This window comes from Arvicanthis niloticus, chromosome X (assembly GCF_011762505.2).
Source record: "Arvicanthis niloticus isolate mArvNil1 chromosome X, mArvNil1.pat.X, whole genome shotgun sequence".
Taxonomy (NCBI): Eukaryota; Metazoa; Chordata; class Mammalia; order Rodentia; family Muridae; genus Arvicanthis; species Arvicanthis niloticus.
Genome location: NC_047679.1, coordinates 29382226 through 29396975, shown reverse-complemented (window position 1 = coordinate 29396975; position 14750 = coordinate 29382226). Strand labels below are relative to the sequence as shown.

The 14750-nt window shown below is 41.6% G+C and overlaps 1 protein-coding gene across 6 annotated transcripts in view; it reads left to right on the top strand.

Moving 5' to 3' along the window:
* The first annotated feature begins 8404 nt into the window (after positions 1-8404).
* Positions 8405-14750, top strand: part of Sh3kbp1 (SH3 domain containing kinase binding protein 1) — a 207222-nt gene continuing 200876 nt past the window's right edge. For all 6 annotated transcript variants that reach the window (XM_034485252.2, XM_034485250.2, XM_034485249.2 and 3 more), the window contains exon 1: positions 8405-8525. In XM_034485252.2, the coding sequence (XP_034341143.1) occupies positions 8417-8525 (109 nt within the window). In that variant the 5' untranslated portion in view covers positions 8405-8416. The remainder of the gene's footprint in view (positions 8526-14750) is intronic.

The window sequence follows — 14750 nt, the reverse complement described above, 5'->3', positions numbered from 1 at the left end:
CCTTCAGGAAGAAATATATAGAATTGAAGGAAGATGACCAGGGATGCCTGTTTCCCTCATTATCTGTCAACTCTGAGCACTGAGAACCCTTCCTAACCCGGTGTAGCCCTCCCATTCCACAGGGAAGTCCCAGGACACACATTCTCAGCCAGTTAGTGGAATGCTGAGCTCCTGAGCACCCCCTGGTGTCCATGGCACCAGCTTGCTCTGTTTGCATCTATTACAGGCAACCAGAGAGAATGAAATCTTAAAAGCTAGAGGGACAGACAACAGCTGGGGTGGAGAGTGAGGATCTATTCAGCTGATTGTGTAAATAAGATGAGACTCGTCTTGGCTCACTCACTCAGTATGCTGCATCTGGCTTAGTGTGACCATCCATTACCTTAATGTTCATCTCAGAAAGCTTTGCACCTCCAGAGAGGAGCATTAAAATATGCAAGTACTTACTTGTCATGTTTTTGGTCTTCTAAGACAAAATATTAGCATGTTTAGAATTAAAGATTATCTTCTTCTGGTTTGAGTGCTCACGTTCCTTTTTATTGAAATAACCTACAATAAAGTACAGAGGCTTTAGAAGTGCAGTTCAGTGAATTGTTTAATATTTATATGCCTGCATAGCTCACTATTGCCCAAACCTAATTACAGAACCTTTTGATCCTCCCAAACGGACTGTTCTTGCTGCTTCTCTTCCTCCCCTACCCTGTAGGAACCTCTCCAAAGGTGACCACTGTTTTAAGATCTTTCAACTAGTGATTAGTTTTGCCTGTTGGTAGACCGTAATGAAATTTTACAGTACACAGTATTTCGTGTCTGGTTTCTTACACTCAGCATTATTACTGTGAGGTTCATTTGTGGTATTATGTGTAGGGTGTGTGTAAACATATGTGTATGTTTGTGAGTGCACATGTCATATATGTGGGTGGGGTTAGAGGAAGATTTCGGGTATCCTACTATATTACTCCCTATCTTGATTCCCTGGAGACAGGACCATTCACTGAGTCTGGAGCTAGGTTGGTGACTAGCAGACTCCAGTGATTCTCCTGTTTCCATCTCATCCCACCACCATTCTGGGCTTCCAGGCCCATACACTCACACCCAGCTTTGTCTGTTAGTGCTATAAATTGTACCTCAGGCCCTCATGCTTGTATAAAAAGTACTCTTACTCACCGAGCCATCTCTCAGCACCAGTGCAGGTTTCAAAATAGCACTCAACAGCAAATAATATTTTGCACAGTAGTCCTCAATCTATTAATTTTCCTCAAGATACCCCTCTGATGACACTTTTAGCATTAGACAACTTTTGCAGATGGTGAAAGGGCTACTTTGAGATTTGAAGCGTTGCTTCCAAGGTCCTGCTCCTGATCATTGGTGCCAGGACTACTTCTAACTTTCTGGCTCAGAGCATTCAATCTCTTTGGTAATCATGAAGCCTGTGCCCTACCCTCTCTCATGGATGGTAGAAGACACAATGAGAGAATGAAAAGGACAAGAAGGGGGAGAGACCTCCCCCAGAATTTGCCTTTGGTTGGTGTTTGGCCATGTAGTGTTTTGTTTGAAGACTGACCAAGCAATTTAAAGAGTCAAGCTAGTAACCCTGAGTACTTGAATACTGTGTCATGGATGGGAGATAAAAGGAGAACCAACTAGGCAGCCAGCCACATCCAGGCGGTTCTACTTATTGGAAAGTAGACTATTCATTCTGGTTCAGCACCCAGTTGCATACAGATTGTGTGTTGGCTCAACGAGGTTGCTCTCTGCAGGCCTCTAAATATGTCACAGAAAAGATTTTCACTATATTAACATGGTTGGGGCTGTTTAGTCTCTGAATATGGGTTAGCCATTTCAGCTCTTCAAAAAAGCCCAATGCCTCTGGGGAGCAGTGACAATCTGGGGAGTTCTCTGTTCCCTTCTCTTGGGCATGCCTTAGAGGCACAGCTCAAACATTCTGGCATTATTGCTGTCTTGTTGATGGCCTTAGTTTTACTCTCCGTGTCATATTTCCATTGTTAGGTGTTTTCACTAAGGTTTCTATTACTGCAACCAAATATCATGACCAAGAAGCAAGTTGGGGAGGAAAGGGTATATTCAGCTTACACTTCCACATTGCTGTTCATCACCAAAGGAAGTCAGGACTGGAACTCACACAGGGCAGGAACCTGGAGTTAGGAACTGATGCAGAGACCATGGAGGAGTGCTGCTTAATAGCTTGTTCTCCATGACTTGCTCAGCCTGCTTTCTTATAGAACCCAGGATCCCCAGCCCAGGGATAGCATCACCCACAATGGGCTGGACCCTACCCCACTGATCACTAATTAAGAAAATGTCTTATAGCCAGATCTTATGGAGGTATTTTCTCAATTAAAATTTCTTCCTTTCAGATAACTCTAGCTTTTGTGTGTCAAAGGAAAGCAGGAACATGGAGGTAGGAGTTGATGCAGATACCATGTAGGGATGCTACTTACTGGCTTGCTCCCTGTGGCTTGCTCAGCCTGCTTTCATATAGAACCCAGGACCACCAGCTCAGGGATGGCAACACCCACAATGGGCTGGGCCCTCCCCCACTGATCACTAATTGAGAAAAAGCCTTACAGCTGGATTTCATGGAAGCATTTTTTTCAGCTGAGGCTTACTCCTCTCTGAGATTCTGGCTTGTGTCGAGTTAACACACAAAACCAGCCAGTACATTAAGGCACCAGATTTGAGCTGAAGAGAATCTGGGTTTCTTTTCTACCTAAAGAGGTTTGCTGATAGCCCCTATCTCTTGTATTGTATTTAAGTGATACTGTAATGGCTAATTTATACATGATGATATGTGCATATAAATCTTCACAAGCCTTTGTAGCTCACGGTTCTACACCAGGGTGTAGCTGCTAACTCTGAGACACTAGTAACTAGCATTTTAACAAGCAGGCTTAATTATCACAAAACTGAGACTGAGGATGGGGGACTATGAACACCCAGTGTGGGGGAAATTGAGCATCCTGCAAACTTGGCTCAGAACCTCGGAGAGCTCCAGGTGTGGCTGCTCCATCTGGCAGGCAGGAGTTGCTTTAGTGCCAAGTGTGCCATCCTATTCAGGAAGGAGTTCTTTCATGTGCATGATAAAGGAATTGGTAGATTTGAGCCTAGATAATCTTGGGTTTATGTGTAGAGGTACAGTGAATCCTTTAAGCATGCAGAGAAGCTTTAGTCATCTCTAGAGCCTCAGGCAGAATGCCTCAAGTGTCCTCCCTATAGTCATGACACTGGCTCTTTGGGGGAGGCCATAGGTGTCAGAGTACATCTGGTCTGTGTCCACAGATGACTCCTCTTTGTACCTTTGTGCCTTGGTCTACTCTTGCATCCTGTGTCTCAAAAGGAGCAAATGGAAACTTACCTAGGAAAGAAATTATAAAGTTATGTTACTGGGACCTTCGTTCATCATCTGTTTTTAGACGATCCCAATAGGCACCTGTGATGTCAGAATTCAATGCAGGTACAATATGGGCCAATTTGCATTTGCATGGTAATTGGTGCCATGGGGGGCAGAATGCACACTATGCATTTCTAGCTAGAAACAGCCTTGGAGACTTGCAGCTTGTGATTTAATTTTTTTTTTTTCAATGAAAAAGTTGGGCCTGTGGTCTTTTTGAAGCAACTAGAGATTTCAGAAGAATGACACATCTGACATTTGTTTTAGACATACCCCTGGTTGTGTTGTGGAGACAAAATTGGGAGGGGAGAGACTGGAGGTAGGTGAACATGTAACTGAAGCCAAGCTCAGAGATGTGTGGCTGAAAGATGAGCTTTGAGGCTAGTCAATTGGAGTTCTAATTCTGCTCATTTATTTAGTTCTCTGGATATATTAGGTACAACCTCTAGGGTGGGCTTTGCCACATTGTGTTGTACAGTCATATCAAACCTGTCATTTTAACTTTTAGCATACAACTGGCGGTGCTGATAACATTCACAATGCCATACAACAACTAACACTATTCTCAAAGTCCCAAACAAGAGGTCCATGAATATTAAATAATGACTTCCCATTTCCTTTCCCCTACTCCAAGGTAACCTCTAATGGAATTCCTGAATGTTCACAGTTTAAAGATCTCATAGAAGTGAAATCGTGTATTTATCCTTCTGTATCTGACATATTTTACTTAGCATGTTTTATGCTCATCTGTGTTGCATTGTATATCAGAATTTCATTTTTTAAGGCTGAGTACTATTCCACTGTATAGATGTACAACAGCCTGCATATCCATTTATCTGTTCGTGACCCTTGAGTTTCTTCCTTATTTTGGCTATTATAAATAATGCTGTGGTAAGCATTGCCACATCTATCTGCCTGCATCTCTGCTTTTCAGGTTTTTTTTTTTTTTTTTTTGAGTATATCCCTAAGAGTAGAATTGTTGGGTCTTCTGGTAGCCTCTGTTTAACTTTGGGGAACTACTACAGCATCTTCCACCATTCCATATTTTCTTCAACCACACAGAAGAGCTTCGTTTCCTCTAAATCCTTGTCAGTTCCTATTGTCTCTTTCTCAACTTCTCTTTCTCCCCTTCCCCCTCCCCCTTCAATGCAAGACATCTTAGCAATTTGAAGAGGTACCTTATTGTGGATTTGATTTCCATTTCCCTAATGATTGAACATCTTGTTACAAGTGTATTGGCCATTTGTACTTTTCCTTTGGAGAATATGTAAAACTTTTTTTTTTTAAATCTTTGTTTTCAAGACAATAGAGGAACAATGGAGAGAAACAGAGAGAGGAAGTGGTCAAGCCAGACTGGGAGACTGGTTAGATAGGGGACAAATGCTAACTTTTTCAGCCTGGGTAAGTAGACAGATAATGGGGTGCCAAATAGGGTAGACCTCCTCCCCTGTAAGAGGTGGTGCTTAGAGGAGGGTATTGTCCTTCCATGGGCTGTACTGAGCCAAGTCATTGTTCAGGTTAGGAGCTCACAGAGTTCGCTGCCTTATTATCTACCCAACTGTTTTGTTTTTATGTTTTGTTTTTCTGTAAAAAGTGAGTATTTTCCACTTAAGAAACAACTTAAGAACTTTAGTCAAATATTAACAAGCATGGGGTGGGGGCAGGTAGGTGTGGTGTGTCTTGGCAAGCTTCTAGTTCTATCTTTCTGTTCCACTTGATAGGTTGGTCCTTTACAACCAGGCTTCATGTTATGCTGCCCTACAGCACTGGGACCTGTGCACAACAGAACCATAGCTTCTGAGACTTCTACTGATCATTTTAGCACCACAGTCTTTGTTCTCTTTGTTACCTCATCCCAGATATATGCCATTGACAGAAGGGTAATATTGCTACCATGGTCCACTGAATATCTTGGAATTCCTCCATGGCCAAGGTGGATGGTTGTTGTTAGCAACCATTAGAGAAATAAGTACATTTGATGGCTTGTTCTCTTGTCTTCAAGATCCATAGCCGGTTGGCAGCCATCATGTGGCTTAGGCAGACAGTGTTTGCAGATTGTCCCCTGATGCCATCTGCCTGTGAGGCTACAGGAAACCCCAGCAACTGCTGCTGTAGCAGGTGCTGGGGGTTGCTAAGATGGGCGTCCCTGTACACACACATACACACACACACACACACACACACACACACACACACACCACACAAGCACACATGAGAAGTTATATGTGATATGCAGAGACATTGTCGTTGATGTGGGGCTGAGCTCTGCCTCCTTGGGTGTCAGGAATGTCAGGCCAAGCTCTCACTCAGCCTAGCAGAGCCTTAGCCCAGTTGCTGGTTTCCGGTGGGGCCCTGGTAAAGGATCAACAGAGGGCGAGGTTATTGTGAAGGAAGCTAGCGATTGGCTTAGGGGCAGAGGCAATGTTTTGACAGGCATTGCTGTTTTCTTTTTTACCTCAGTCTTCTGACTCATTTTGTCAAGGGGACCAACCTAAGTTCTTACCCTGCTGTTTTGAAAGCATACACACCTTATCTGCGTCTTTCCTGCCATTCAGCCACGCTTCAGGTCTAACTCCCTCAGCTCAGACAAGTGTAGAAATGCCTTGCTGGATTTTGGGCTATTAATGATTTTGCAAAGAATTATCTAAGTTATTAAAACAATATAAAATATATATTGAGTATTCCTTACCCAAAATACTTGGGACTAGAACCATTTCAGTTTTAGGATTAGAGAGGATGTCTTTGCATATACCTAATGAGATACCATACAGTTAAGTTCCAAATCTAAAACACAAAAAGAATTTGTTTCTTATATACACATAGGCTGAGAACAATTTGATACATGATTTTCAGTACACCTCTGGTTTTATCTGTAACCTATCACATGGGGTCAGGTGTGGAAATTTCCACTTGTGGCATCATGTCAATGCCCAGAAAGTTTTGCATTTGGAGCAGTTCGTGTTTTATAAAAGGAACATTCAGCTTGTGACTATATTATGCATCCGGTTTAAAAGATTCAGATCTCTCTCTCTCTCTCTCTCTCTACACACACACACACACACACACGCACAGTATCATTCTGTTTTATTCCTTTAAAAATAAATCTTTTTGTAAAATTTTTATGTGCATTTGATGTTTGGCCTACGTGAGGGTGGCTAGATCCTCTGGAACTAGAATCATAGACAGTTGCGAGCTGCCATGTAGATTCTGGGAATTGAACCTGGATCCTCTGGAAGAGCAGACAATACTCTTAACCACTGAGCCATCTCTCTAGTCTCCTGTTTTATTCCTTTGATCTCTATTGAACCTGATGCTGGGCTGGTAGCTAGCCAGTCCCATCAATTGCCTTCTCTTCCCCAACCCCTAACATGTTGTTAGAGTTACTTGTACACATGCATCAATGCCTGACTTTTTACATGGGTTCTGGGGATTCTGTGTCAGCTTTTCATGTAAGCACTCTTACTCATTGAGTCATTGCCTCAGCCCAAATATCCAGATTATTAAAATTACATCTATTGATTGATTATATGGAGGTCAGAGGGCAACTTTCTGGAGTTGGTTCTCCCCTTTACCTTGTGTGTCCTAGGAATTGAACTCAGGTCACTTAACAAGTTTCTTTACCCACTAAGCCATCTTTCTGGCTCCAAGAACCAGATCTTGAATGAGTTTGGTGAGAGTCCACCTAGAAGAAAGTCAGCAGACATTTGCTACTAAAGGTCAGATATTTCAGCTGTTGTCTTTCTAACAACTTCTCAACTCTGAAATTAGAACATCAGACCAGCCATACAAAATACACATGAATGCATTTGTGTTATAATGAAATTTTATTTACAAACTAAAGTGGTGGACTGGAGTTTGTTGACCTAAAAGGATAGTTATTTTTTTAAAAAAATTTATTGGTTATTTTATTTGCATTTCAAATGTTATCCCCCTTCCCAGTTTCTCCTCCACAAGCCCCCTATCCCCTCCCCCTGCCTGGATGAGGGTGCTCCCCCACCTGCCTACCTACTCCCACCTCAGAACCCTAGCATTCCCCTACCCTGGCCATCCTCTGCTACATATGCTGCTGGAGCTATGGGTTTGGTGGGTTGATATGTTGTTCTTCCTATGGGGTTGCAAACCTTCATCTCTTTTAGTCCTTCCCCTAACTCCTCCATTGGAGACCCTGAGCTCAGCCCAATGGATGACTGTGTACATATGCATCTGTATTGGTTAGGCTCTGGCAGAGCCTCTCAGGGAACAGCTATACCAGGCTCTTGAGAAAATAATTTCGGGAAGCAGAGGGAGCAAGGGATCAGGGAGAGAGAGAGAGAGAGAGAGAGAGGAAGGGGAGGGAAAAAGGAGGGCCAGTTCAGATAGGGAGGAGATGGGGGAAAGTACAGAGGGTCAGGAATTTGAAAGGTGTGTAGCAGTGGGAGAGGAGGAACTGGGGGTAGCTGATAGTCATTATTTTTATCTGTCATTTAGTTCTTATCCTCTGCCTCCCTCTACCCCCTCTCTAGTCAGGAATTAAAAAGCTCGAGGAACTTGAAGACTACAAATGCATTTAAATTATCTTTTGAGTTTAGTATAATTATGAGCATGTTGATGGTTTGTGGATGTAGTTTTGCTAAATCTTTGTTGAGAAGAATAGAAATCAGAGCTTTTGAAGTAGGGCATGTGCTTGGTTGAAGCTTGACATAGTTGAAAAAAAGAAGCCATAATTTAGAGTTATGTGTTGGTATTCACATTTCAGCCGTTCTCTTGATGTTCACATGGAATGGCTCCAGTTGTATAAGGCAACCTTACTATAGTAAGCATTATTGCACTTTATAGAACTAGGTGTTTCTTTAACAAATATAAGAAGGAAATTACATAAATTCAGGCAATGGTGTATGACAAATGTTGTATTGTGGTTATGTGGCATTATTGTGGTTTATTTCCAGAGATAAAGAGGTACCCTAAAACTTCAACCTATAAATATTTTCTTCCCTTTCTATGTCCTCACAGGAAATAAAGAAAGATATGAAGAAAGACCTTCTCTCTAACAAAGCTCCAGAGAAGCCCATGCATGATGTATCCAGTGGAAACTCTTTGCTTTCTTCTGAAACCATTTTAAGAACCAATAAACGAGGTATGGCAAAGTGGGAGACCTTTCTCTCTATACATGGGCACATTTGGAAACCCTTATATGCATAATGTCAAATTGAGCATTACTGAACAGCTGAAGAATTTGTCTTTCTGGTTTTCAGTATAAAATTTGCACACACACAGAGACACACAGACACATAGACACACACACACATGAGTAGTAAAAAGGGTTATTATTTTTTTTCAGAAGAAAATTGAGCAAACTTATAAATGCTTTTTCTAAGGGTTTAGCTTCAACCTTCATAGCTATTTGTATGGATGAAAGATGACAAGCTATGGGCTGATCTGAGGGTGTCTGTCCATGCTCTCCTTTGATTTATAATCTACTCTATTAGCATCTGTCTCTAACTGCACAGCTCCCTAAACACAGACCCTGCCTCCCTGTATTTATAAGGAGGGATGTTTAAAGATATAGCTAGTGTATCATGTAACCCCCAAATCTTTATCAGTCTTGTTTTCCCCTTTGTTGAAACGTTAAGTCACTTTCAGGTACTTGTTTATTAAAACTTTTTTGTTCATCACCTGCCCTGGTAATAACTAATTTTTGAATGCTATGAGAGAAAATCTAAGATTTCAGAGAGGACTGTACTCAGTTCTGGACTGTTCCTGACCTTGGGGAAGCCAGGGCCCTCAGTGAGCTGAGCATGTTCATGGAAGGTTAGACTTCAGCTGCCCTCTTTTCCTGGGCTTATTCCATCCTTAAAAAGGAATTGAGAGCTCTTCAAAACCAGCAGGAGGAAGTGTATTAGCAAAGGGTTCCATTAACAAGAGAAAAAAAAGTGCACGTTTACATAACCACAGGGAAGAACAGCTAATCTTTCATAAAATTTAGACAGCATGAGAATTTGTCCAATAAACTACCCATTGATCCTAGTGCTGGTAACATTGGCTTTGTGTCTCTCTCCCTTCCTGGCTCTTCTGCTGCCCCCTCCAGCTGCTCTGGGTTCCATTTCCTATTTTGAATTATTCACAGGAAATATTGGCTAGATGCCCAAGTTGGTTAGCAACTATAAGACTCTCTTTCTTCCCTTTCTTCTTTTAAATCTCATTGTGTCAAAGTTGGGGCTTTCCCATTTTAAGAATTTAGCTTATGTTACTACAAAACTATAGTCTTCCCAATGTGCCTCCTGAATTCTTTTGAAAAATATTTTTTATGGCATGGTCTCACATACTGTGTCTTAAACAGTCTGATTGGCCTTAAACTTAGCCCAGGCTAGTCCTGAACACCCTGTTGCCTCAACTTCCAAAGTGCTGGTATAACACCATACATAGCCTGAGCTAACAAGCTCAGCTCTCCGTTCTTGCATATAAATTCCCAAAGCTCAAAGGAGACTTTGACTGGATTGAAGAGTTGGAATCTTGTGGCTTCTGTGAGCTGTCCCTTTTATATGGCTCTTCTCAAGTCAGTGGGTCCAGCAATTCCATGCATAGTGACTACTAAGTCAGATTTTTCTGGTCAGCCCTGGTATTTTATCAAGTCAATATGAGACTTAGCATAATTAATTTCACAAGAGAAAGAAATAATTAAGGCAAAGAATGAAGGTAATTATCTTCCTGGCTTCAGTGAAATTACCTCAACTAAAGAATAGAATTTTTCAGATAATTGTTTCTTTAGAACTGAAACTCTGGCCTTTGAGCTCCCCAAATGGAATGAGTCTCTTGTTTACCAGAAAAATGAATTTCAAGGGGGTGGTTTACTTGATTTTTTTAAAGCCTTCTACCTTAGCCCTACAGCTGGTTTAAGACAAAACTTTTATAGTGGGGGCTTTTACGTGCTAAATGCCAGTAACTATGAGACCTGAACAGGCAAAGGCATCCTATGGCTAGGAAGCCCATAACAGCTCATCTCCATTCTGTTACAGGCTTCACCCTGACCTCTGGGGTCACCTGGGCCAAACATCAGTTCCCAACTGAAGGGAGGCATTGTGGACCAGGATGTTTTGTCCTCCCCCAACCCATCAAGACTAACACTATTTTACTCCCCTTATAATAAACAGTGTGTGTGGTGGAGACTAATTGGCCTTGTCAGGCCAGATAAATAGTTCATTGTACTGATCTCAAAAGCTACGTTTCTTTCCCACCCAAATTCAATGAAAAACAAAAACAAAAACAAAGTGCCCCCCCCCCCAACAAAGATCTGAGGCTAAATCTGTGAGAAGTCATTCTAGTTCCTCCTAAACTACTGTATAATTTTTCAAGTTTTTGGACTTAAATTATTGAAGCTCACCCCTCCCCTTTTGTTTCCAGCAAGCTTTGTTCTTAAAACCTTTATGATACTTCAAAATGTCAGTATCTTCATAATTATGATTAAAAGAGAAACTAATTCTTATGGTTTGATGGTCTGTTTTGATTTGTTAATATTTGGGAATCTTTCCCCAGGTATATGAATCTACCCTGTAATCCCACCTTAGGCCCTGTGAGAATTTAGCAGAAAACACAAATTCCTTTCAACTTAGCTAAAGATGGGAGGGCTCTTTTCTTTCTATGAGCCTGGTCATTTGATTCAGGCCTGGAATTGGTTTAATGAAGAAAAGAGGCCATTCTAATCTGGTTCTGACTGTGAACTTGAACCCTGTCACTGGGGCCTGAGCATGAGACAGACTTAGCTGAAGAAGTTTACCCAGCTGTATCCAGCTGTTACTGTATTTTGTGATGTTACTCACTTTGTGGCAATTGCAGACAGACTGGTTTTAGGACTTGACAATCCGGAGTAATTGTGCCTTCCCCTGAACAAGGGCAGAAGAACTCAGAGTCTAAGGGAGACCCTTCATAATCCCAAGAAAGGGGGAGGAACACGGAGGATGAGTATTAGGACATGGCTAACATTAGTGGTGACATTTGCAGTTACTAAGGTTGATCTTTGGAGGAACAGGGATGACTCCTTGGGTTTATTGTTTGAGAAGAAGGGAGATGCAGCTAGAGTCCAGAGAGAAAGCCAACCACCCCAGCTGGCTTGGCAGCCATCAGCTGCCCATTTGAGCCTCTAGAATATTAGATAGGTGAACAAGTTTCCACCTCAGGTCACAGTGACAGAACCTTTGGCCCAGACATGACTTCTTATTTTGTAATTTTGTTGTTGTTGTTGTTAAACCCATACAGAAGAAGGATGGGCCCTCCAAAATTAGAACATGAATGGATAACGGGAATGTTTTTGCTGTTGTTTTTGTTGTTATTGTTGTAGATTTTTTTCAAATGTTCAAAACATGAGTTGAGAAGCAAAATTGAACAAAATGGAAGTTTTAACAGTTACAAGCAAATATGTTCTCAAAGATGAACAGTTGGTTTTGAACATCTGAATGTTCTTTTTTACTTGAATCCAAAACAAAATAAAAATCATTTGGTTCTGTCTGCAGAAGGAACTCCTGATCAGCTTTCTCCATGGGACAAATTATATATTCGAGTTGTAGTCTATACGTTACTGACCTAGGTGTTCTGGCTTCTGTTATTAGCAGGCCAGGCAGGGAAGCTCTGTCTTAGCATCTGCCTGTAATTTTGGACATTGTTCCTTTATTTATTTATTTTTTTTGATGAACACCAGTGAACATTCTATAGCATGTGATTATTGCATGCCAACTATGCACCCCATCTAGGGTCTGGTGCTTGTACGAAGACTAGAAAATCAGCAGGCAGCCCTTCCTGCAAGCACACCAGGCTATATGGCACATGGCAAACGTTGAGAAAGCACTGTCCATTTCTTATATCTTTTTAAAGGACAAGGTGGGGGTATATCTCTTATTTACTTTTGTCATTCTTAATGTGAAGCCACTCCGTGGGTTTCTGGTTGGCTTTATATGTCCTTGTTTCTATTTCCAGTTTATCATGAATTCAGTGTTTGGTAAGTGTCTATTGTATTTTGTGCATTTCTTATTCTTTGCTATTACTACTATTATTGTTATGCTCTTCTGATACAAAATGTATTTTATAATCATCTTTTTAAGCCGCTCTGCTACTTTGGCATCTGCCTTCTGAAAGATAAACTGCTTCTTACCATCTTTATTTAAGGTTATGCATTTGCACCTTAGTACCCTTTCCGGAGATAAATGCTCAAGGATCTGACAGTTTTAAAGATGTTATTGGTAACAGGTCTAGCTCTGATGCTGTGAGGTGAGATCATCTGTCTCACATGAGATTCTAGTGAGGATGGGAGAAGGTTGCTCTCTGTGCTGATATGTGAATCTGACTTTATAGAACGTTGCTCTGTGGGTTCTGTTCTGGTACATTTAATCCCCCTGACCGATCTGACTCAAAGCCTTCCTTAATGGAAGGACCAATAAATGCCCTGCCTCTGGTGACACACTGTTGCTTTAAAGATCCGCATGGAAACCTTCAGAGTTCATTTTGCATGTGGATGGGTGGTACTTGCATGCCCTTCACATGAATATGGGCCTCACGTTTGCCACACAGAAGTGCTCTCCATTGGAGACTACTACCCATAGCTAGCCAAAGAATTTAACTAATGTGTAGCCTTGTTTTCCTTGTTGTAACAGCAATGGTCATTTTCATCCCTAAACAGATCTGGCCAAGTGACCAGTCTCTTCTGTCTCTTTTTCTGAAATGGAAATGTATTTTTTAAGGCTTCCATTTCTTTATCATTTACCTTGGCTGCAAGGGGTAATACACCAATGGACCAATTGTCCATTGGACTGATTCTTGAGGATCTGGGAGAGGGTAAGGGCATGTGCATATGTGTGTAGATATGCACATGTTGGCATGGAAAGCACATCATGGCTCAGAGGCTCAACAGCATGGAAAAATATTTTTTGAGATAATGTCTCCTTAATGTAGCCTAGGCTTACCTCAGATTCACTAGTGACTCCCTTGTTTCAGTCTCCTGAGTGCTGAATGCTTAGATTCCAATCATGTACCACCATGCCTCACTGGTGTGGATCTCAAAGGCCTTGGGCTCTTTGTTGGAAATAATCTATAAACAAAGGATACAAAAAGTGTCTGGGGATTTAGCTCAGTGGTAGAGTGCTTAATGCAGGTCTCTGTCCTTCCCTTTTGGGGGAAGGAAAACACAAAGCAAAATCAGACTAACTCATTTGGCTTCCTGGTGGTTGGATATTTAAGGCCTATGCAAAACCTTGTGGTTTTTCTGGGAGAAATGAGGAGGCTTTTTTTTTCCCTTTCAAATGTGAATTTCCCTGTGGCTAACTAAGTATCTGAAAATGTGGCATTTTGTGTTAGATTTTCCTCGATCCATTTCAATCCCATGTTTATCTCACCTGGAGAGGTAGCTTTTCTGGACTGGTAGGGGAAGAGTTAACAGAAAGCATCAATGTTGTGTAGAAGGTTTTGGTTATCACCAGAGCTGATCTTTCCTAAGGAAAATGAGAAACAGGAAGTGGGGGAGTAGGAAAGAAAGTCACTTCATAACATGTACACCTGCATGTATATCGGCACTTCTTCCAGAGGTCTCTGTTCTGAGACCTAGTAACTAATATCCTTGGCCATATTTCTAGGATGCTTTTAAGGGAGCCTGTGTTAGGTTGATGGTGGATAATATGTTATTCTTGCTCATTCATTAGTGAGTAGTACTGCCAGTCCAGCCTAGGGATACAACTGTTGAAAGGGACAGAAAGAAGCTCCATGGAGGGTTGTTGCTATTGCACATCTGTGCTTTGTGTGTGTGTGTGTGTGTGTGTGTGTGTGTGTGTGTGTGTCATTGATAAAATTGATATTTAGAATTGTTCTTCTATTATATATACATCTTTAGCCCTGTGTTCTGTCCCCAAGATGTTAGCACTAGATAGAATGACAAATATCCCACCACACTCATACTGGATTTCTACCCAAGTCTGTCCCTAAAAGACACTTGATGTGGGTTTGAAGTGGTGGCACCACCTGGTGGCTTTCTGAGGAAACTTTTCTTCTTGCTCACCTGTGAGGCTGCCTTTGGCTCCTCTGACCCTGCGCTCTTATTTCATCCACCTCAGACCCACAGCTTCTCATTGTAGGCACACATTCCCTTCAGCCCTCTGCTTTCCTGTCTCAGTTTTGCTAATTGGACTCAGAATATGTTTCATGATTTGAAGTGGAAACTTTAAGGGTTCTCTGGAAAGTCAGTTGTGTTGGATGGTATTTTGCTGGGACAAACATGTGAAGGAGTGTTTTCCTGGAGTGGACATAGGTAAAAGGCTGAGGCAGACTTGTGAAGGAACGTTTTGTTTCACTGAAACAAAACACCATCCTGACTTTTCAGAGAACC